At 42.1% G+C, this 25,161-nt stretch overlaps 1 protein-coding gene across 5 annotated transcripts in view; it reads left to right on the plus strand.

Annotated features, from left to right (window-relative positions):
- Positions 1-2,112: 2,112 nt before the first annotated feature.
- Positions 2,113-25,161, plus strand: part of STAT4 (signal transducer and activator of transcription 4) — a 44,147-nt gene continuing 21,098 nt past the window's right edge. For 3 of the 5 annotated variants that reach the window (XM_056349208.1, XM_056349212.1, XM_056349209.1), the window contains exons 1-7: positions 2,122-2,269; positions 4,946-5,074; positions 6,573-6,717; positions 19,971-20,069; positions 20,862-20,954; positions 22,890-22,968; positions 24,522-24,607. In XM_056349208.1, coding sequence (XP_056205183.1) covers positions 4,947-5,074; positions 6,573-6,717; positions 19,971-20,069; positions 20,862-20,954; positions 22,890-22,968; positions 24,522-24,607 — 630 coding nt within the window. In that variant the 5' untranslated portion in view covers positions 2,122-2,269; position 4,946. Of the gene's footprint in view, positions 2,270-4,811; positions 4,845-4,945; positions 5,075-6,572; positions 6,718-19,970; positions 20,070-20,861; positions 20,955-22,889; positions 22,969-24,521; positions 24,608-25,161 lie in introns of those variants that run through there. The other 2 variants (XM_056349210.1, XM_056349211.1) reach the window with 2 other exon arrangements.

Genomic DNA, 25,161 nt, shown 5'->3' on the forward strand with positions numbered 1-25,161 from the left:
GTAAAGCTAACATGATTTTGCACTCTGGTCTTTTAACAAAAAAGTAAGAGGCTGAAGAAAATCCTCTAGTACAGCCTATCCTTATCTCATTTGAAAAAGATAACGAACAAATACTCAATGATACAATGTAAAAGAATAATAGAAATAGAGAAATATGCACTGAACCACACAATTCTATAAATCGGAATTTTGCAGACTTCTGTTACTATCCAGAACCTCTGTATACAAATTCACCTTAAAAATTGCTAAATGCTACTAAAGATAATGCCAAATCTCATTTCAACCACACGTACAGTGAATACGGTGCCTACCCAGCCAATATGCAGACATGAGTCAGCTGCTGACACCTGCATGCTATCTTCTAGGAGTTGTCTACATTGCAAAGTTTCTCACATCACTTTCAATTCTCCTTCTGCTCTATCTGGAAAACATTACACATCAATAGTGACAAGCACTTTCCTCTCAACTACAACTCCAGCACCTGGCTTTTTCACTTGAACAAGGTTTCACGTGTCTCCTATGACAGAGTGTAATACCACTTGGTCGGCTCCTGGCAGCTTTTGTGAGCATGTCTCTTACTCCAGGTTTGCACAGCCTGGTGCAGAAAACCTTCAGTCATGACTGAGGTTCCTGGCAGGACAAAATATGATAAATAAAACAATAGCCGGTCAAAAGGACCCTCTTTAGGGCAGACTGCAGCTGCTTTGCGTCACATCAGAGCCTCAGCCCTACCACCCAAGTTCTGTGCTAAAGTAAGCTGGATTTGAAACGGTCATAATTTAGCATTTTCCACTCGCTTTGGTTTTAGCAGCATTGCACCTATTGTAGAAATCCTTTTCCCAAGAATATACTTCTTTAGGGAAGAAATACTCGAAGCACATCTGTTGCTGTAACTCTCACTATAAGAATATTATTTACAGATATGACATTGGATTGTTAACTCCTTAATTAGGACAGGGGTCAAATCTTTTATTTTGGAGAGAAGCTCCTGCATCCCAGGCACTACCTGAAATGAGGGATGCTGTTGGGAGCCACAGCACATGTCATTTGCATGTTCTACCACCAAACTTCTGGAAGGACTAACATATATATATATATGTGTGTGTGTGTGTGTAACAACTGCTGGTTGTTATAGCAGGAGCTTGGTGGCCGGCATGTGCCTTGGGAAGCTGCTGGGTCTGTGCCGAGGAGCCTGGCTCCCCAGGGGCATGGTGGCTCCCGCCATGGCAGGCCCCGCACTACGAGCTGGAAAGATTTTAATGTTTTTAAAGTCTCCTGAAGATAAATAACTTCTTTTCTCCTCAGAGCTTTTCTGAGATGATTGCTTCTGTTTTGCTGGTACCCACATCGCACATTCCACAGCACCTGAAGCCCAATGGTACTGAGGCACCGGGGAGGGCTGGTGGCTGCCCGGGGGTTCTGAAGCACCCAGCACCGCTCACCCGCAGCCAGCCTGGGGTGGCACCGTGCGGGGGAGCGCGCGGCTGCCCGGGGCAGGGGGCTGTGCAGGGGCAGGGGGCAGGCCGGGCCCAGGGCCCGAGGCCACCGTGTGAGGGTCCCCAGGGCTCAGCGCCGGGCCCTGCCCGCGGGTCACCCCAGCCCCAGGCAGCGCCGCAGGCCGGGGCACAGCGGCTGGGCAGGGCCGGGGGGAAAGGGCCCGGGGGGGCGGCTGGGGCCGGCTGGGCACCAGCCCCCGGCCTGCCCGGGTGGCCGAGGCGGCCGGCAGCGCCCTGGCTGGTGGCCGGCAGGGCCGGGGCAGGGACCGTGCCCTGCGCTGGGCACCGGTGCGGCCGCCCCTCGGGCCCCGGGGCAGCTTCGGGCCCCTCACGTCAGGCGGGACGCGGAGGGGCTGGAGCGTGTCCGGAGCGAGGTGGGAGTCGGTCCCTTCTCCCCGGGAACGAGCGGCAGGACAAGGGGAAACGGCCTCAAGCAGCGCCAGGGGAGGTTTAGGTTGGGTGTGAGGGAACATTCTCCACCGAAGGGCGGTGAAGCCCTGGGACAGGCTGCCCAGGGGGGTGGCGGGGTCACCATCCCCGGAGGTGCCCACCCGCGCAGCTGCGGCGCTCAGGCACGGCGGTGGGTGACCGCCGGCCCCGCCGCTCTCAAGGCCGTTCCCCGGCGCGGAGGCCGGCCCGGGGCTGACGCACAGGAAAGCCGCAGCGGCGGGGCGGGCGCGGCATAAAGCGCGGCGCGGCGGCGGGCGGAGGGAGGCACGGCCGCCCGGGACGCCGCCGGCAGCAGGCAGGGCCCGCACCCGCGGCTCAGGCAGGTGGGGTGCGGCGGGGCCGGGCCGCGGGGCGGGGGCAGCGGGCCGGCCTGCCGGGGCAGGCGCTGGGGGAGGCGGAGCGGGACCCTGCCGGCGGGCCGGGCGGCGCTCCGGTGGCGCCGGTAGAGATTCACCTTCAAGCTGGAAGAGGGGAGACCTAGATCAGAGATGAGGAAGGAGATCTTCCCCGTGAGGGCGTGAGGCGCTGGGGCAGGCTGCCCCGAGCAGCCCCGGCCCTGGGGGGGTCAAGTGGAACGGGGCTGGGAGCAGCCTGCTCTGGTGGCAGGTGGCCCTGCCCAGGGCAGGGGTTGGGACTGGATGGTCTTGGGAGGTCCCTTCCCAGCAGCCAGCCTGTGGTTCTACATGTGGTCGCGTTAGAGGCTCCCGGACAACACCGGCAGCCTTTGGGCAAGCACTCGGCCTCCCAACACTCCATACCCGCTGTCACACACCCCTGGGCTAGTTGCTTTCAGGGACGAGCCACAGCAAACCACAGCTATCTTAGCTACTCGTGTGGCTGCTTTTGTGCAAAAGGAAAACACATGTGGGCATGTATTGTACCGAGCGCTACAAAAATCCCGTTTACAAGCCATACCCATGTGCCCTGCAAGCGTTCATGCCTGTGAGCATCCCCCCATGTTACATAGAAGGCCTAAGGGGGTTGCAGCCTGGACAAAATCTTGCTTTGCTTTTCTTTTTTTTTTTCTTTAGGTAATAATATTAAGTTTTCTTACTAATCTTTTTAGAATGTCCTAATCACCAGGATTCACCAGGAATTGCAATAAAAAGTCCTGCTGAAATTGAACAGGCTTAAAAATCTTAATTTCTTCTTTTTCTGAGCATGAGTTACTAACACCTCATGATCTGGTTCCTTGTATGCATCTCAGGAAATAAGGTCTGTGATTGTTTGTGACTATCAGTATAGCAACAGAGATAGCGAAACGCTCCTGTGCGTTACTCCTCCTCAGCAATTTCAAGAAACAAAGTAAATGTTCAGGCAATATTTTTTCCTCTCTGAACGGAAGTAATAAAGAGGAGGGAAATATCACTGGGCACATTTCCACTGACGTTACATACAGTGCCCTTCATACCACACACAGAATCATCCCATCCAGCCTTGGTTAAGGAGAAACTAAAACCTGCCAATCTCACTTTTGCATGAGTAAGTACTCATGACTCCACTACACCTTGGGATACTTTGTCTTTTTATGTTTTTTCCTCTGACTTAAGGAACCACAAAATGAAAGACCACAGCATTAAAAGATTAAAAAGTTTAAAGTTCTCTACTTTAAACTGTTGACATCCTGAAACTGTAATTCAGAACTGGAAATAGGAAAGCTGTTTATAAAAATGTCAGCTTTCTATAAAAACATCAATTTTGATGAAATTCTTTTTTTTTCGGGAAAAAATTCTGTCAAAAATATTCAAGCAGATATAATATGTTGACCCACTGCAGTACAATCTTTAGCCCATGACTGGATTTTCTGTAGACTTAACACAAACAAACATTCTAACAAATGGGAAGACAGCCTCTGGTATGGGATCAGGGTGTGGGCAGAGCCCACTTGAGGACCAGGATCCCAGGGCACAGACCCTAGGGCATCCCTCTTCTCTGCTCATCCACGATGGCCTGTTTTCCACCCTACTGTTGACTTTTTATCCCTGTGCCACATCTAGAATTACAGCCTGGCGTAGCATGCCCTGAGGCAATGTTTTAGCTGTAGTCTTTCCTGCATTGAAAAAATCACCATGAAAATGGTGGGTTCACCAGTGGGATTAATGACGAGGCAGCACAACCCTAGAGTGCAGGCCTCCAGAAGGTAATGTTCTCCTAAGTAGGGAGTCAGTCACTTGGGCTGAGGTGTCTATATGGAGAGCCTGCACACCCAAAACAATCCTTTTAGCCCACAGAGTGGAGCAGATACTAATTCAGCCCACCTAAAATCTGGAACAACCAAGCTTCTAACTCCAGAATCTCAGTAAACAGCCAAAACTTACTCGGGATAGGTTTTTTTCAGTAAGAATTTCAGAGCCTGTCATTGGGTGATGCTACTCTTGCTTGTCTTACAGGTTTCATCTAACTTTACACTTCCCAATTTTTTTTTTCTTCAACTCTCAGAATTCTATGGCAATTGAAAATGGAAAAGAAGTACTAGATCAACAATTCAGGCTGTAAAACGTTTGTTCTCAAAACAGAGAATGTGGGGCTCTAGGAACAGCACAGTAACATGCAGCCGTTAATGGCTTTAGGAAAAAATTTGAGTGATATAAATTCGCTAAGAGAACAAATTGATTGCTTTCTACTACCATAAGAATAGTTTTACTTGGATTTGAAGAGTACAGCCCTAAGATGCCTTTCTTAATGAGTGATGCTGTGTAACTCTCCTTGCTTTCTAAGTGTCATACAGTACCCCAAAACATTTGCATTACGGAAGGAAACTGGCGGAGGTGCCCAATCAAGTGTGAGAGCTAGAATTTCTTTTAACAGTCTTGCTCACTGTTCGCACCCTTCCCTTTGACAACTAACTTTAATCAAGTACCATCTGCTGTGAAAGACAGAATAAACAGGAACATTAAAGTATGTAATGAGAACTACAATGAAAATAAGTGATTTATACTCATTGGATCATTCATTCATGACCTTTCAATGGCAAACACGTTTCATCTTTTCTTTTGCAGTATGTCCCAATGGAGTCAAGTTCAGCAATTGGAAATCAAGTTTCTGGAGCAGGTAGACCAGTTCTATGATGATAACTTCCCCATGGAAATCCGGCACCTACTAGCACAATGGATAGAAAGCCAAGATTGGTAGGATTAAATTTATTCCCTCTCTTATGATTTCAGTCATGAACAATTCTTTCATTATCTGGCAGATTTTAGGGTGCTTCTTTGTCAACTGCGCAGGCATCTGCACTTCAAGTATAGTATCCCACTAGTTATGGATTTAGCACGTTGAACTGTTGGAGTTTAAATTTAAGGAGTGTCTGGAGATGAGGTTTCATTTGAACTTACTCCTAAAGAAAATCCAATAATAATGGTTTAGCAAATTAATGGTATTACAGTTTTTTCATAGAAAAAAGTAACGTAAGTTATTTTTCAATGGAAATGTTATACATTTACCTCTTGCAGCATAAAATTATTCACTTGTCCAAAACTGCACTTAAAGCTGGATATATAATTTTGGGGAACAAGCAAGCTATTTGCAGGAACTGTTCTCTATGAGGTGAATTTATGCACGAGTTTTATCTTAAGAAAACTCCAAACTAAATGCAAGAAAAAGTTTATATTCACTGTAGCAGAAAGAGACATCTCAATTTTCAAGCTAAATCCACAAGACTATTGAAGGACTATTGCAATTAAACAAATATCTGCCGAGGAATGTGATCTTTCCTTACAGTTTATAGCTCAGTGTTTGTGGGGCTGTAGGAACATGGGAAACTTTAAAGTCTCCTTTTTGCCATATTTAGCAGGCATCTCTCAAATAGGCATCTGCCACTTGCAGGGCAAGGAGAGAGAATATCCCAAGGACAAGGATGACATATAGTCCAAAGTCTATCTTCCTCTATTTAGCTTGCTAATGTTATTGCCCTTCATGTGCCAAGCTGTTCCATAAACAGAAGAACCAGTAAAGCCTGGTTTTGTGTGTCTTTGTGTCCTGCATACCCTTCACCAGTAGTCAGAGTCTTCCTGTATCCCCAAATAGTTTGGCTGAGTGAAGGCTCATCTGGTGCCTGGTGTGAAGAAATATATCTGCTGACTGGCCATCTGGCTGTTGCCTCCTGGAGCAAAGTTATTACTGCCATTTTCCTCAGTGGAGGCGCTAATTTGGATTACTCTCCTCTACCAACCTGCCAGTTTTCTGTGAAATTTGTAAGAACATACTATCTTTTAGACTTCAAGCCCAGTGTCAACTTTGTCTGAAACTGGGCAACAAAATCAGAAGTTATATCTGTGTGACTGACAGAGCAAGAAGGACTGTATGTGTAAGCCCCATTTCCTTTGAGAAGTGGGCTAAAAATGCTTAAATATTGACCGGACCAGAGACTAGAAAACACCGGTTGTCTCCCCTCTGGCTGACTCCATAGCTGCACACTAACATCCTCACCCTGTCTTTATAGCTGCATATCTACTTGAATATAAATAAAAGGATCATAAAACCAATCATTCACAAACCTCTAACTATATGCAAGTCGCTATATATTTAAAGGCTTTTTTTCTGCTAGATTTCTGAACAGATTGTAATTTTCTGTACAGATAGATTGACACAACATTTTAAACGTGTGGTTCTCATTTGTGGATTCTTTAGGGAGGCTGCATCCAACAATGAAGCAATGGCAACGATCCTTTTACAGAATTTGCTAATACAAGTGGATGAACAGCTGGACCGGGTTTCCCAGGAGAAGAACCTTCTCTTGATACACAACCTGAAAAGAATCAGGAAGCTGCTGCAGGTGAGTCGTTACTTCAGATGACAAATTGCACACTCTTACTGGTTTCTAAAGGTAGTGTCCAACCTCTGTTGAACATGGTTTGTTCCTGTGCACAGCTCAGAGCAGTCCTGATTGCTATGGACTCTAAGCAGCTATGGGAAGACCAAGCCTTCAACAAGATAATTCAAAATAATAATTCCAGTATCTGTTACTTTGTGGAACAATAATTCACATTTTAATGCATGCTGCTGAGATACAGGTGCTGTGACTTCTTAGCTCTGTGTGTACCTGTGTTCCACTGAGTTCTTGAAAAATAAGACTATGTAGTGCTTATGGATGTTCCTGTTTTGTACAAATGTAATTATCACCTTTCAGACACATGCAGATATTTAACTATGGAATAAAAATGCATATTTGGGGCTTAAAGAACCCTGAAAAAGAAAACCCTGTAAATCATTAGCATGTGTGCTATTTTATGCGCAGGTGGGATTATTTGTTATGAATGGTTTAAAGGTTTTTCCGTTAGGCTTCTGCAAAATGATACTTATTTTGATTAGCTGAATGTTTCTCTAATAATTGTTTATCTAATGCGAGGATTCTCAGAGTCCCACTTCATTAGTCACCTACTTCCTGACATCTCTCTGTCTGCTGCATAAAACAGATACACATCTGAATTTAATGAAAGTTTGGGTTTTCTCTTCTTTGATGGTGTTTTCCATAAGTACTTAAATGACAATTATATGGCTTGCAAAACATTTTCTCTATTTGAGATATATACATACATATATGCATACACACACTGGTCTGGAAAATCTTAGCATGACCATGCCAAATATTTTGTTCTCTTTATGGCTGTATGTCTTTCTATTGTTTATCCCTAATGGTGGCCTCTTAAAAATGTGACAATATTTCCATCACTACCACGATTTCTTCCAGTGTTATGCAAGCAGTCTCATGTAACTTAAAAATTAAAGTTGTTTTTTGTTTCTTTTCTGGTTTGTATAGCAGCACTATCCATAATTTCAGTACTGCTCAGACACACCAGATTTACTTAACTGCTTTTGGAGTTAACTAGAGAAAGGTTAATCCTGTTATTTCTGTCATGGTCTTGGCACACTTTACCACAGCAGAGCTGAGACAGAGCTGTATCGCCTTATTAAAAGTAATCTGCCACAGCAGCATACACATGGAAAGAGCATTTCAGGGCACTGAAATAAGCAGTTGCACTGGTGTATTCCTGGCTTAAAAGATTGTGCATGTATGGTTATACCATCACAATGTGCACATGCAGAAGGACTTCTATATATTTACCTACAGGCTGTACAAAATTAAAATCTCTCACTGGTCCTTTGTCTCTTCACACCATTTGTTTTATTCTAATATTTTTACCAAAACTTGAAGAGGCAACTCTGAATGCTCTGTGAAATTTGGCATATGTAATCAAGCCTTGGGCACACGCACCTAAGTTTACGTAATAGCCAGCATGAAAATGGCCAGAACAAAACTCATTTCATTAAAGTCCTGTTTGGACTTAAGTTTGGAAATTCTATTATATATTTCCAAAGAGCATGAAGCAAAGGAGGCTAATTAAAAAAAAAAAAAGAGAAAGGGAATTTTAAGTGATTTCTGATCAAGTGGTTTCTCAGGTGGCAAGGATCTGAGCCACAATTCCAGAACAAGCCAAAATTTTCAGCCAAGCCCCCCCCCCCCCCCAACTGTATAGCTAGGTTAGAGTCACCATATACTAATTGCAGCAGCGCCAGCATCAGAGCTGATCTTTTACTTCTCTAGATAAAACAACAGTAAAGGTCTATGTGGAGCAGTCTAACCCATCATTTCGCTTGATTCCTGGCTCAGAAAAGAAATGCTGCACAAGTTGTGAGGTGCACCAACTTATTTTCCCCATCACCCTGTAGCACTGTAAGGCCCTGACTTGGCAAGCTTTCTCAAGCAGCATGGTCTCTCTGCTCCCTTGGGGTGCAAAGGTCTGTAGGTTTGCAGTCTAAAGCATAATGAACTTCTTGAGAGAACAGGTGTGATGCTGGAATGACACTGCTTGTTAAAAAGGATCTGAGTCTTGAGCTTTGCAGTAAAATGTTTCCAGCTCAACAAAAAAAATTATAAATACAACAGCTCTCTCCACACTGATAATGTTGGCCTTTCTCCGTTACATCAAGTCAGTATAACCTGTATTCAGATAAAAACCTACTCATTCAGTTTCAAAACAGACATGAGAACCACCAGATGCTGAACTGCACTTTCACTATTAGAGCTTTTCCTGATTTCTTATGACCTTTAGCGCTATCAGCCACCGTCTATTCTAATTGCCAAAATAATTTCTATAGGCTGAAGTAGGACCAGACTCTTAAAACAGTGTTGTTACTATTGTTATTATGGATAAGGCAAATAACTTAAAGTATGTCTTAAAAAAATCTGACACAACAGTGTTTTTGATTTTTGTGCAAAATATTATGTTACAACTTCTAATTTTTAGAACATTGATGATAAATGCATTTTCAGCCAAAGCATGGGCTGCATGTTGTATAGAGCTGCACAGGCAGTCGCCTGAGTTTCAGCTGTTAAAATTATTTCTTTATTGGTTAGGAAAGTACATCAGGAAAAAAACCACTATAGTAGTGGTAATCAGCTGACATCCTATCCTTGTTATTAACTGTCAAGTATTATTAATGGACTATGAACTGTACATGACACATAGTATGGACAGTATCAGCTGTAACGTCCTATAATTTGACTATGCAAATTATGTAATTATGGGGCTAATTTTTTTTAATGCCTCACTGATTATATTTTATTGCTGAATACATGAGAAGCTTGGAACTGAGCATTTGGCTCCTCACCCACAGCTGGATGCATTTGCAGATACCTAACTCTTGCAGCTTGAGCTGGCTTGTGACAGTTCCGTGACACAACAGCAGCAAAAGGTGACTGATGTACACAGTACAGCACCATGGTCCCTGTTGTACCAACATCCCACCTAGAGAAAGGGAGACTGGAAAGGTGTGCTGTAAATCTAGCGAGATTTTTCACCAGCTTTGATGGACGGAGGACTGGGTTCCTAAATAAGAGAGGAAGCTGCCTTTGCAAACATCTTGTCATTTCTAGTGACTCTGCAAACAGTGTTGGTTTGATTTTCTCTGAAGGTTAGTTATCATGAGCCCACCTTTATCTTTGCTTTGCTCTCTAGCGCAAGCACTTCTTTGAAATTTCACAGTTCACTCCTCTTCCTTCCCCTCTATACCACACACACAGATGTACAGGCACATGTACAGCATGCACACACACACACAAAGCTGGTCAACCTCAATACATGATCTAAGTGCAATGTTTGTTCATTATTTTGAACCAAATTTTGTTTAAATATTAAATAATACTTGTGAAAATAGATAATGCTGGAAACCAACATTTATTACTAAGTATGTGGAGTAGTACGTTGAGCTGTGGTATAGGTCCCTAAATACTATGACAATAGCAATAATAAAATAATTAAAATTAGAGAACACACAAAAGCCATTCAAAAGCAATCTGTAGTTCTTCACAAAAGGCAAAATGAGGAACTAGTGTTTAATTAGAAATACAACTAGATCGTTAGCGAAGAGCCGCCGTAGAAGAGGAAGCAACGCACACTTTACAAATGGCTTGTGCAGCTGTTTGCTAGACAGCAAAGGACTCGTTAGAATCAAGATTCCTGGTGCTGTTAATGAATCTAGAGAGGATTATGCCTATGAGTTGCCAGCACTACAGCCAAGCACACCCCATCTCAAAGATCTCCCCGGGCTTCATTTTTGTTATAAAATGGAGAAAACTTTATATCCTGAGCTTCACCTGCAACATCTTTATGTAAACATCTTAGTTGCTCCATGAAAATAACACTGGAAGAAGTGGGAGAAGTGAGAACTTACCCGCCTCAAACTTGCAATACAAAGCTCTGTGCAATCTTAAGCATTGTGAAGGGTAGGAGTAGAAGCCTCAGTGGGAAGATGGGTCTGCCTGGCACCCTCGCTTTTAGGCCACAGGACCATCCCTATTCTCCCACCATTAGAGAAATAACTATGGAATGCGGCATTTCTGCTTAGACTGCTGACATTCCCAAAATAATCTTGTTTGAGGCAAAAGGAAACACTGACCAGCAAAACCACGCAATTTGACAAAGTTATAAGCACTTGAAAACAGGGCTGAGAAACTTAGCTTAGCTGCTGATGTTATTGCTAGCCATCAGTAGTAATTTGCTTCTCTATTTCTTGCTTTCATTGGAACGGTGCTTCTTGACATTGATCTGGTGTAAATGCACATATTAAAATCAGAGTCAGTGTTTTAGGTTAAAATTCTTCATGTTTACTTCTTACATTATTATTACTTCTCTAGTCACTAAATTGAATTTATTTCTATTACAGAGCAGCCTTTTGTTGTTGTGCTCTTCGGTGAGACACAGTACAGCACAGTCACCTGCTAAGGTTAAATTCCCTGTCCATCTTCCTACAGAACTCCTGCGCCCCCACCAGCAGCAGCAGTTCTGGAAAGGGATGAGGAGAGAAAATGTTTGGAGGCAGTGGGAGAAAGAGGGGGAAAACTATGTCTGTGGTTCTTTCTGCTGCTTAAAGCCTAGATGGAGAAAAGCAAAGCAGATTAGTCACAAGGAGATGGTTTGTGCTGTTGCCATGCCAACAAAATGTAGAGGGCAGATGTTAAGTTCAGATGAGCTGCCTAGCACTTCTAGGAACAAAATTGCAGATGCAACAGTCTACATGATCTTAGCCCATGAACAATGACATCTTAGTTTTCACAGGAAATGTTTTTAAATGAGAGCATGCCTGTCCCTGATGCAAAGCTCCTGTGCAATACGAGAGTAGGTTGAGTACACAAAGACAACTGGTGAAATAGAGACACTCATGTAAGACACACACTGTCCGTGTTCCTGACTCACATGCCAAAATGTGTGGTTAGGGGAGAGCAGCCAGGCTGCAGTGCGCCAGGGGAGCCAAGGCAGCGAGGGCTCAGAGTAGCCTGGGGATCAGAGGTGGCCACCATATCCCAGTGCCCCACCGCTCTGTTTAGGCATGGTGCTGGCAGGCGATTGCCTGTGGATCCACGGGTAATCCAGGGATGTTCATCTCGGGGATGTTCTTCCCCCTCCAGCTCCGAGCTGGAAATTTGGAGGGCTCAGCAGGTACCTGCTAGCCAAGGCATAGCTCTGCGGGATGCAGCCTGGCCCGTGCATGGCTCAGGTGGGCTCCCGGGAGCTGAAGAGCCGCTGGCTGGGCTGTGCTGTGCACTGCAATGGGTGCGTGACAGCTGCGTCAGGGAAAGGCAGAAATTCCTAGAAACGTCCTTCTCATAATTGAAGCTCTCATTTATACTCTGCTTTCAAGATAACTTCTGAAAGCAATCCCTTCTCATTAATGGCAACATGCATCTGTGTCACATCACTGTTTACGGTATTCAGGGGAAAATCTGATTACATAAATCTTCCTTTATAAAAGTGAAATAACAGATTTCAGGAATAATAAGAAGGGCTGCTCTGCTCATTACCATTGAAGCCTGAGTTAATGAGTATACTATGTGCTCTGGGAAACAATTTGCTGTAAATTATGTATATTCATGATATTAATTTAATACTCACAGCAGATTCTCAGGTATTGGTGAACTTTACCTGCTCACTAGCCCTGCTAGAGCCTAAGATGAGGGGAGGATCTGAGCGAGCAGATCTGTGTGCACACCATTAACACCCTGGGGACTGTGCTTTCAAAGGGAAAGGTCAGGCAGAATCACCAGATTTGCTGATTCACACCAACCAGTTATATAAAAATGAGCTTTGGAAGCACTGTAGTTACAATGTGGAGCTGGGAAATAATACTTGAGTTGTATTTCTTTCTCCTACACAGTCCTACTTTCTTATGGAAAGATCTGAAATAGCATCTGAAAGTATCTTCTGTCATCTTAATCAACATATATTAACATTACAGCACTTCTTTCCATAGAAAATTCCCCTTGTTTCTAAGTAGTACAAACCAACAGCATCTGACTTTACGCAGTGCTACTTAAAACAGTAACATGGTAGTGTGTTCCTGGTTCTGTTTCATGTTCTTGGTTATATTGCCCAGTTTGTTTCCATCTGTAACGAGAATTGAACGCCTTTCTGCTTCTTCAGATAGAACAAAAATGAACATATAAAGCCTTTTTACTTCAGGTGACTGTTTACGCAAGTCACCGTACCAGCAGCGTAACATGCATAAGGGATCCTAAAATTATTTCAATACATCAAAGAAAATGGACAAAATAGCATTAGACCTGAAATAGGACATTCCAGTTGGCACTAAACAAACAATTCTAATAAGTACTGTGGTGAGAAACAGTTGCAAGGAATGGAAACATAGCCATTGATGTTTGAGTTGCAGTTTCCTGTTAAGGCTTACAACAGGGTGAGAATGGAACAAAAGAGAGAAAGTTTCTAATACACCACAGCAGATCCATTTCAAAATGTTATTTACATGTATTTAGCGCTCATGTAACCCACCAGATCAACAAAGCACCAAATTATAGCAGGAAATGCATTTTGAACCAGTGTGTCCTGCTAATACAATTCAGATTGATTTTTTTATATGAGCATCTTTCCCCCAGTGAGCTTTCCAGTTCAACCATTAAAGCTGTTTACAAAAAATTTTGTCATACAGATGGGAAATCCCACACAGAAATCTGTATGCTAAAGCAGCTACCTGTCTGCTGTTAGCAATTGCAGGCTGGTGACTGAACAGCGGCTAATAAACATTTTTTAAAAATGATTAATACAAGACTGAAAAAAGGTTAACTTATTAGAAGTAAAATATTTTTGCATTCCTATTTATTATTTAAAGAATGTGAGTCTAAGTTTATAAATGTTTTCAGTTTGGTTTTGTAGAATGAATATGAGTTAACTTACAAGTAGAAGTAAAAATACAAGCAAACAAACTAAACAACCTCTTCTGGGCTTTGTTCATTCTGGAGTATTAAGGGCCCAGTTGCAATCAAACATCTGCCTGAGAGATTAGTTGATAATACGCACATCTTCCTGGCCAGAAGATTAGGGGGTGGGGTTAAAAAAAATATCTGTTCTCTCCCTCCTCTGCTGTTTTACCCTTTTTCATAGGGAGCACTGTACTTTTATTTCTTCTGAAATAAACCTCATTTAAATAAGAAGCATTGCTACGTTATTAGTCCCCCTGGCTGCACAGCTTTACTGTCTGATGATGAGATCCACAGCCATGTATTTTTTGCAGCTGTATCTCACCCTACCTGCTTAGAAACCTGCTGTTCCGATAGATCATTCCTTGACTGGTTGTAGTGTCTGCTGTGAGCGACTCAGCAGTGGGATTTGGGGGCAAGCTGGGGGATGGAAAAAAAGATTTCTGCCTTCACAGCTCATTCAGTATGGTTTCACAGCTTTGCCTATTACAGTTTGGTTGCACATGCCCTAAAAAAAAGCTATGATCTTTTGGATGTTACACGTTTTGCGATATGAGAAAAGCAGAAGTACAACACTACAGACCTATGTGTTAGGGCTTCCCACACATCATAGGAGCTGTCTAAAACAATGAGGTTGCCTTTAAGTTCTCTCATGTAATTTGAGAGGGGGAAGGGGAAATCTAAAAATAAAAGTCTAATGAGAGCAGTCTAAATAGATAGTGTCACAGGTACTTCCTCTTAAAGACCTAGATAAAACAGAGCCATCTTTCCAGTAGAAAGAGATTTTTTTGAGTAAGAATACTGCCTGTTTATATACAGGCTTTCAAAAAACTCCCAAGCACTTTACTTACATCAGAGTAACACAAAGACTGACTCTTTCTTTGTATTCTAGCACTGTCTTCATTAGACTTTCTGCCTGGATGCATAAACAAAGGTAGAAAACAAATGAAGGCAAAATGTTGTTTGTCATATTTGAAGGTGAAAACGGGAAGTAAGCGTGTATGGTTATGCCTTCCCACGCACACATTTCTTTGAGATACACAACTATACCAAAGGTTTCTTTCTTTCAAAAATAAAATTATAGAAAAAGTTTTTTTCTCCCTGTTTCTTAATTACATGAAAGATGAGATATCTGCTTATCTAGACAGATGCTGGGTATCAGACAGTAAAATAAGCATATCAAATGAACAACAGGGAAGGTAATGTATTTTTGCTTGAATTTGTAATCCTGTTTCCCTTCTTTCCATGTCCCATCTCCCTTCCATCAGCTTTTTAAAATATTCATTCAACTTCAACAAATACAGCAATAGTCATACTAGTCAACAGTTCCATGCCTCCAAGTAAAGCTGTTCTTGTATACAGTTAAAATGCTCGAGCAGGGCTTTTACAGCAGGAACAAGAAAAAAATCCAGCTGATGTTTTTCATTGTTTAAAGAAAAAAAAAAGAGAGAGAGAGAGAGAAAAGCAGGGAAAACACAACCAAATTCTGAAGTGCTTTTTCGCAATTAGAAAGCACTAAAACCTACTCAAGTCCTTTTCAAGGTCACCTTGAAAACCAGGAAATCACCAGGTAAAACCCTGACTGACTTTCTAAAGGTTGCACAGCCCTTCCTTGTACATTACAAGTAGAGACTAACAGTCACTAATACCTAATCCTCTAATGTAATCACCAAAGAGTCAGAATACTCCAGTAGTGCATATATAGTATTCACTTATAGATGTGCAGAGTATATAGAGACCTTTGACACATGAAAAGCAAGTTGGTCAATACTACTGTGGTTGGGAGTGATCTACTTTGTGATGGAGCAGCCCACAGGAAAATTATCTAAGTTTTGGGAAAGTGAAAAATGGGAAGAAAACTGAAAGAATGACCTTCTGGTCTAGATTTGTTCATTCTTCTCAGGAAAAGCAGTAAATTCCAGGTGCTAAAACTGACAGCTGTTTGGTGTTCTTTTAAAATGCACATGTATTTTAAGGTGTCATAATACATATCTTAAAGTTTCTCCATGATCTTATAGCTTACAGAACCAAATCCTGTGTTTTCCCAGCCACTGTTTCATCCATCTTAACAGATATTTGAAGCTGTTTTAAAGTTTGGCTGGAGGGTCTAAACTCTGCACACTGTAATCTATAAATTATTTTTGCAGAAATGCCTGTTTTTCTTAATGGTCTAGTAAGATACTATCACAACAGGTGCCTCTGGAGTAGAGAGGGTGCATGCTCAGCAGTGGTAGGAAGGTTTTCTCTCGGGGAAATGTCATCAGCATTCAGAGAAAATATTCACCTGTTCAGAATGAAAGTTTAATTTCCTCTGTTTGCTTAAATTTAGCATCATGCAAAGAAGCCAGCCCAAATCAGATGATTTGCTGTAAACCATAATATGGAAGACCTCAGCAAAATGGAAGAGAACAACAACGACAGTAATATTAGCGGATGAGACTAATGTTTCCATTTGAAACTTCAGATGAAAAGCGAATCCTCATTTTCTCTTTGTTGGTATTTATCAAAAGAGAAGTATAAGTTTTCTCTGTAAATATCTAAACCTAATAATACAATTTTGCATAACTACAGGATCCACACCCATCCTCCTTTCCTGGCTGCCAATTCTCATGTCATGCTGTTAGGATTCCCCCATGTCAAGTCTCTCTTTTCTTTTTTTTTTAATTTCCTTTATTTTCCAACTTATACTACTCTTTCAATGATAGGAAACAATTTCCCATTAGTCATTCAGAAGCCAAAGTCATTTGGAGCATATTCTGCCCTCAACCAAAGACAAAATGGAAATGCCGAGCACCAAGAATTGGCAGTAGATGGATAATAAGGCACATTCTGAAGCAGCACGCTGTGTAGTGTAATTACTTCTGAGAAGTATAAAACATGGAGAGAAAAAATGCAGTGTTATTATTTTGACGGAGTCGAACAAATCGGCTATTGTGACTCTTAGTAATTATTGTTATTTAATAAGCTACAATTATTGAGATACTTAATGTCACAACTTATTTATTATTTATCAATGTATTATCATTGAGTTGCAATCCATCTGCTAGGTTGCTGCACCAGAGGCTGTCAATACGGCACGTATGGGACAGAGGCAGCTGTTGGAGGAGGCAGAGCTGAGCACCGACAGGGCGATGCCCGCGCAGGTGGCGCACACTCAGCTCCGTGCCAGCGGTCCTGCGCTCAGAGCACCCAGCTGTCAGGAAGGCAGGCAGGGCCTGTTCCCAGCCTTGGATCGCTCATGCTGCCCATCCACCCTCCAGCTTTTGTCGGAGGGGCTGCTGCTCCAGGAGGGCAGGTGGCCGTTCCCTATTGACCTGCTTGGTGTCAAACTGAACCAAGCTGAACGAGCACCAGACAGGCACAAGTACAGGAATCACTCTGGGTGCAGCTTAGTGCTAGAGCTTTATGAGTTAGAAAAGTGAATTTTCACTTCAGCTCTTGATTCAGATGGTTTTCTTTTCATGAAACAAAGAAAAAAAGAAAGAGCTTTTTAACATTTTGCATATGAATAGTATCTAGAAACGCTAGGAAAGTCCCTGATACCTGGCATTTTTTCTGGGGGATTTTAAAACATCCCACTGTCAGCAAATTTTTTTGAAGTGCCTCTCCTACATAAATGCATTTTCCAGCTCCAAGAGAGGATTTTTATTTCTTCTTGACTTAGTTAAATGAATTTTTATTTGACACCTTTTTGTCACAGGGCAAAGGCAAAAGGCAACCTTCGATGCTTAGAGTGCCTGAATTGTGTTGGGCGTCGGTAAGCTGGGACTAAACACTTCTCAAGCTTTGTAGCTTCAGATAGCCTGCAGGTACCAGCATGTGGTACGGGCCTCATGTACTAGCTCTCTACGTGGAAGGGGGCACCCTGTTTTACCAGCAAAAAGATAACAACAACAAGCAGAAATTAGCAGACATTAACTGAGGAATTAATACACACATCAGTGGATTTACACCAGTCACAGATTTGTCACCACAGCTTTCATCCCAAGGCTTATTAAAGACAGGACTTCTTTCTCCTCTAACCAAGGCGCAGACAGATGGGACAGGCTTAGCGGTATGGCTGACTGCAGCCGAAACAAGGCAAGCCTCTTCCCCCTCTGCCAGCCAACCTCTCCCGACTTCACGTGGGCTAGTCCTTAACAACGAACTCATCCTTTGCTGAGCAGCTTCAGTCCACCGAGGAGCAGAAAACCCACTCAGCAAAAAAGCCTGAGTGGTTTCCATCCCAGTTAGCTTGCTAAGGAGTCAGGCACTGGGCCGGCACCGCGCTGCCTGGAGCATGACTGTTCTCTGCAGCAATTAATTTGCTCCGGCTGTTGCTGTTGGGCTCTACCTTCACCTTACTTCCACATGAAGCTCCACTCCGCTCAACCTTTTGCAGGAAGATCATAGCCATGTCCCACAGTCCTGTATTCCCTTCCCAAAGTTCCATCCTGACACTACGCAGAGACTGCTTGGGAATATGCTCAGTAAAGGGGACCAGGGATATATTCCTGGAGCTGAAGTTCAGTTGTGCTGAAGGAAGTGTGCAGTGAGAACAGTTATTACCCTTAGACCCAAGAAGCTGGCAGGGAGAAACGAGTGATGGCAGATCTTTGGCACTGTTTGCCATGGAAATCTGCAGTGCTTAGTGTTTCATCTGAGACATAGCATGTCCTGGGGTAGTGCTACTCACCACTTCTTTTTTTTCCAGACAACCTCCTAAAATCACAGTCTAGCCCATAACGCCTGTTCCTCAGGGTGATACAGATGATTGCTGGAGTTAAGCACCACCCTGTGCTGCGTTTAAAGCGCTCAAAGGATGCCCAGCACTGGGGCTGCTTTGGCTGTGCACTGGCTGCACTATGGGGCATGTACTTTATTTGTCCTGAGAAGACTTCAGAAACCCTAGAAACATTAGAAAGCTTAGTTTCGTTGCTAGCAATGCCATGGCAGTCACGGCTGCTCTAGAAGGGAATGTTCTGTACATCAGTTATTTAGTTTTAAGAGTCCTATGTCTTTCACCTTAGCCTCAACGCAGAACCACAGTATAAGCAACAGCACGGTATTTAATACCAATTCTCCATAATTACAATTAACATTTTTAATACACTGTTTCTTTACCTTGTAATTGAAGTAAAAACATATTCTGGAAAAGTCTTTCACGTTACTTGGATTTCATGCAAAAGCACCCAGGAAACGATTGAGTTTTGTCTGTCTAGTAAAAAGTGTTAGAAATATATGTTTACTGTCATAGTAGTTGGCATATAGAAGCAGTGTGTTAACATTTCTATCAGATGTGTTCCCACCCTGTTTCTAATACAACAATTGGTATGAGATATCAAAGGGAAACACAGCATCAATTTAAGTATATATAAACTTGCTGTGCCACATTCAGAGAAAGCAAGAATAAATGAAGTTCTGAGTGGCAGCAAAATGTGATGAGAATAAAAATTAATCAGAAAGAGGAAAATATAACGAGTCCAGAACTGGAAACCATGGAGGAAAAGAAATTAACTGGATTAATTCTAGTGAATGGTTGAAAACGTTATGAGCATTGAATACAGGCCATCTGAATGAATGGTATGTGAATACTGCATAAAAGGCATGAAGGATGTTGAGAAACACTGAACAAATATGTGACCATGAAAGAAGCTGCTTGAGAGTCCTCAATGATTCCAATTTGATAAATACAGCACAAACCACTATGAGCTGAAATTGACCCAGTCCTCACTCACACATCAGCAGTTCTGTGCCTTATTTATGCTGGTGTAAAAACATAAGATATTTTTTGGTTCTTTGATTTGGGACAGGAGTTGCATCTTCCTTCATCTTAGGCACATTATTTATTGAAGGAGAAAAATTGTTCAGAGACATTAAGATTTGTCTTCTGGCTTTATGCTGAAGAAGCTTTTCTGCTCACATCATTACTGTATTGATATGCTTACAACTTTTGGTTGGCAGAAGTGCTACGTGCTAACAGTGACATCCTATTTCAAATGGAAGACATGATAAAATCGTGCCCAGAATGGGCTGACAGGAAAGCCCTTTCAAAACAGCTGCGTTAGCAGTGGAGCAATTTGATCTTCACATGGTGCACATCTCAGAGTTGTATCTTTATAATCTCCGTAGAACACTGTTAAGAATATTTTATGGCAATGGCACTAACTGATGCTCCACTGCAAGGCTGAACCAGCACCAACAAAGTTCAAGAACGGTAGGGGAGTCTTTTCCACCCACACCAAGCTCTAGCTCATAGACACTGAAGCACATGGTGATTTCCAGAGGGACACCCTGAATTCTGAATTTTTAAGAGTTGTATTGACTTCTGCTTACAGGGCAAATATCATGGTAATCCCATGCATATAGCAGTGATCATCTCAAACTGTTTAAGAGAAGAAAGAAGAATATTGGCTGCAGCTAGCATGCCTGTACAGGTAATGAATTACATTGCATTAATCTGTTCCATGTTAATCTGCTCACATGCTCTTAGGACCAAATCCTGCCCTTTCATTCCACTAGAGTGATTTGTGTGCTCTAGGGGTTACCAAACATTACCCTTTAAAACTCATGTTTGTACTTCGTTAGTGGCTCTACTGCTGCAAACATTGCTATAAGTGGACTTCTGTGTCACAGCTAATCTTCTGAGACTTTAATCTGTGGGAAAGGCTTTAAAGAGATTATTCTTTGCAAAACAGATGTGTATATTGTAAATTATGCAATGCATTAATGCACATCAATTATGTAATGCAAAACATATTCCATCTGATATGTGGAAAAGGCGTTGACAGGGTTTTTGTGTTCTTTGAAGAAAGAAAATATAAAATTACATATAAAACCTATTTTGGGGAAATTGTTACATAGTTAAAATCCAGATACAATTTTTAAGTCAAATGTGTCCTTTTTAATCACATATGGATATAATACTTACTCTTACAGGGTGTTGTGACATGGGTCTTTTTCAAAAATCTAATAATCTGTATCTCAGTCTCTATAATTTACTGGATATTTACTGTTTGCATTATACCCAAACCTTTTCACCTTTTGGATTTCAAAGTTAAAGGAGCATGTTTTTATTTTCTGTGGAACTAAACATATTTGTCTGTTTACATCAGTCTCCAGCTGGTAGAGGACCAGATTCTGAATTCCCTCTCTATGCTAGAACTTGCAGTACAGTTGCTATCACCTGTTATTACTCATCCATTCATTATATGTTCAATGTGTTCCAGGGCCCACTGGAAAAGTCTCTGCAGAACTCCACGGTTTCAGAACGACAAAGAAATGTAGAACACAAAGTGTCAGCCATCAAGAACAGCGCTCAGGTATTTTGGGTTGGGTTTTTTTTTGGTCCTGTTTGCTTTTTACACAGCAGTGATTTCCGTACAGACATACCTGAACTATCTTTAAGCTAGGTAGCACAAAAACTTTTGCTAACAAGCTCTGCCACCCATTTTCCACTATTCTAAGAATCTCAGCCCAGACTAACTACTCAGGACATACCTGGATCCTCAGGTTTTTACAGCTGCTCTGGGTTCAGTGTGCAAGCTACCTGTTTTAAAGCTGTCGCACTCATCCCTACGCAACTTGAAGGCAGACCACCAAGTGCAGTAAGAACATAAACCACTGTCTCTAAAAAGACGTGGGGTTCAGTAAATGCATTTCTGCAACTTCACCTCTTTTAGTAGCTGGCCTTCGTGACCTCTGAGTCACATACCAAGATCTTTGTAAAACTGAAGGCTGTGTGACATGATTATGTTTTGGAGACATGAGGGTAGAAGAACATTGGGAACTGATGGTAACAATTCTCCAGGAGTTTCCCATACCATTGCAGGGCAGAGGCAAACCTGTAGCAGTGTCCCACAGAGACCTTGAAAGCTCAGTCAGAGAATACCTGCCCATTCAGGTCAAGGCAGGATAAGGATTCAGATTACCTGCAGCCTTTTTGCTATCCCACTCCCAGCTTTGCAGCAGCCTCAGTTTAGAAGCTGTATTTGAAATATCTGCCCATATGCCGTTCAAGAGCAATAGTTCTGGTATACTGGAAAGAGGTCCTAGTATCATCCTCTCATCAGTGTCTCCCTACGTGGTGAAGAATGGTTGGAGAGATGAAATCCTTGGAAGGATAAAGCTAGTTTTAGAAGAATGTGATACTAGATCTCTACCTATGTATAAAGTTATGAGAGTTGCAGAGCACAAGCAGGCAAAGCTGCAACCTAGCAGCCTACCATGCTGCTCCTTCTGCCTGCATGGGGAACCACAGCTATCCCTGAAAGGCCAGTGAAAATGAGAACAATTTCTAGATACAAGGGGGTTTTTAGTAGGTAATTAAGTTGAACACAGAAATCAGCCAGCTCCTTGTGTATGTAATTTCATACCTTAAACATATAATTTAAAAGTTTAGTCTCCAAAATAAAGAGTAAACCAAAACGGCTAATTCTGCATGTCCTAATTTAGCAAACAAGTTTTTGTGTTTTCAAATGCTTAACATGCACATCCCAGGGAACTAAAAAGGATTGTTTATGAGTGGCTGGCAGAATCGAGTCTTCCTATAAACAGCACAGAAACAGACCTTCGAAGTGAAACAAATGATTTCCTGCAGTTTTATTTTCCTTCTTTTGATGTGTCTTTTTTTGAATTATTGTTTGGTTACTAGAAAACACCTTCTAGACTTTCTGCAGTATGCAGGAGAACAAACTCTTGCAAAAAAGCTAAAACAGCAAAAATCTTTCATTTCTTTACTTGAATTCTTAAGTAATTAAATAAAGTCTCTGAGCTCAGCTCCTGCCTCTGGCTCCACCTTTCTTTGCTTTGCACACCCCATTCCCATTTCCATTGAAGTCAATGCAAAAGTATCCATTTGCCCTGCTTTAAAGTTCCAAGAAGAAAGTTACATTATTGGCATAATAATTTCAGTTTAGCTCAGGCTAAATGTAATAATTCCTACTTTCCACTTTGTCACTGAACTAGAAAACACAGAGTGGTTTAGCTGTATCAACTACTGTTTGACTGTGGGAGAGAGAACAATAGTTGGTTTTCTGAACAAGCAAAACAAACCTGTAGTTACAAATGTGCATTTATAATTCAGTTGCCTTTTCAAAGTTTACAAGATATTAAACCGGAGTTCCCAGAATGGCTTAAAGATTTTCAGATGGTAGGAAAAGAAAATACTACATTATGTATTTATCCATTACAAAACAAATTCCTTTTTATGTCCCTGTGAACGCACAAATAATTTTGCTTTCTTTTCCCTGGGAAAGATGACTGACCAAGATGTTAAATACTTAGAAGACTTGCAAGAGGAATTTGACTTCAGGTATAAAACAATACAAAGCTTAGGTAAGAGTTCTTACATTTTTTAGATTCTCTAGGAAATGGCTCATTCCGCAACTAGACCCCAGGATTCAGGGGGTTTTGTGCATTAGCCAGTTAATATATATAAAGATAAAAATGGATTTTTAGTCTATATGAAGTTATAGTCTTGGAACATAATGACTCTTTTGGGGTTAAGAGAATCTTGTCAAGCAAGTATAGTTATTTTCTATAGATAAGCTACATAATGGCATGAAAAATAGTACATTTTTAAAGGAACCTATTTTTTATTTCTTGGCCTTTGACTTGGCCCTTCCTTGACAGGATGTGGAAGAGCCTCTTATTTCTCAGAGCAGTTATGCAAAACTGAGGTTTTAGCCTCTAACTTGGCTTTCTGTTCTTTTGTGACCACAGTGGCAATAGCCAGCTGGTAAGCGCCCTGAATGCATGTTCGGCCAGCCTACGATGGCTGAGATCTGCACGTGGCAGCAGTCCTTGCATGATCTCTTTCAGAAAAGAAACTGAGGTCCACTTGTGTCTGCTCGGGTATCTTCATATTATCTCCCTTTGAACAAGCAAAGATATTGGATTTGAAATATTCAAGTTCTTAAACGTGCCAATCCTTATGTTTAAGGCTGGATATGGCCAGGCAACTGGAAGACATCAAGATGCCACGGTTGTTAGTCAGGCCAATCATAATTACTGATCATGCAGATGATTGAAGCCTGCCCCACTTGCAAATTAACACAAGCTTATATCAATTACTTTCAGGGCTTAACATTTCAGTGTACACAAATGCTCTACACCAGCACAGCTGACGTACAGTGCCTTACAACGTGTGTGTAAGCAATTGCTGGGGCTGTCTGCCTCTATTGAAATGTCTACCCTAACGTAATGGGAAAATGTCAATCCAGAGCTTAGCAGAGACAAGGTTGGCACCAATTTCTTTTTTGAAGGTAGCATGAAAGATGCAAGAAGAGCAATAGGTGGGGGGAGGTGAGGGCAGGGGAATTGCTGCATATGAAAGAGCATGGGGCAAGCTTAGGGAAGCTTGAAACTAACGTGTGATCCAGAGAAGGAAAAAAGTTACGGAGCAGGGGAAATACCCAGTAATCAGTACTCCTGGCTGCTGAAATCCCCACAGTGAGGAACACTATCTCTGTTTCAAATGCCTAACCTCCACTCCCCCAGCCAGACGTGTAATTCACATCAAGTCAAAAAAGCTTTCGTCTAGCTACTGACACCACACGCACGTTTCACTAGTATACAGATCAATCGGTGATCTGAGCAGATGCATATAACACGTGAATATGCACATGAGTAAGGAGTTTGTATATTTCTAGGTATCATCCATATGTTTTCTATGTTTTCTTGTTCCATATGCACATCTAAAGAGTGGAGTCATAAAACCTTATCTTAAACTTGTACTAAAGTTAGTCCATGCAAATGAAATTACATAATCTGCTGATTTTCACAAATTCATGCTGCAGTCTGGTCATGGTTTTCCCCCTCTTCCCCTTATAAACACGCACATGCACCCACAAACACATTTATACTGACTTTTTTTTCATCCCCTGCAGAGCAGAGCGACAAAAACAGCGCCCTCATTAAACAGGAAATGTTGGCCTTGCAGGTGATGCTCAATACTTTAGACTTCAAGAGAAAGGTTAGTGACATGTTTTGTCATTTGTGGTTTGTTTGCTTTCTCCCCTCATTCCCACACCAAGCACTCAAACGCTTATGTGTGCCTTTTAAAATTCTCCTCCCAGAAGAACAGACAAATAACATAGGAAAAATCCACGAAAGGTTTGGGTGGGCATGGGTGATTCTGACTAGCAGTTAAGTAACGGCTCAATCAAGGTTACGGTTCTGCACACCTTAGAAGTGAGGTGAGGGTGTCAATTCACAGGACCTCTTATGTACTGTGCCAAATGGATAACTTAGCTGGCAATCTGTAGCTTTTAAAGTAAATAAGAAGTACTGAAAGTAAATGTAATTAATATTTGCAAAGAAAATATACCAACCCCAACAACCTACCAACGGTACCTTGCTCCGTGCAGCAACAGAGACTTGTAAATATGACAAAGATTCCCCAGGTCACTTCTTTACTGGCACAGAAAACAATACATTTAGGCAATTTGTTTGAGTCCGTGTAGTTTTTATGGTTAAAAGCGAGCAAGCAAAAACCCAATGCACTGGATATGATGCAAAACAGAAGGA

Source organism: Falco biarmicus, chromosome 8, assembly GCF_023638135.1.
Source record: "Falco biarmicus isolate bFalBia1 chromosome 8, bFalBia1.pri, whole genome shotgun sequence".
Lineage (NCBI taxonomy): Eukaryota > Metazoa > Chordata > Aves > Falconiformes > Falconidae > Falco > Falco biarmicus.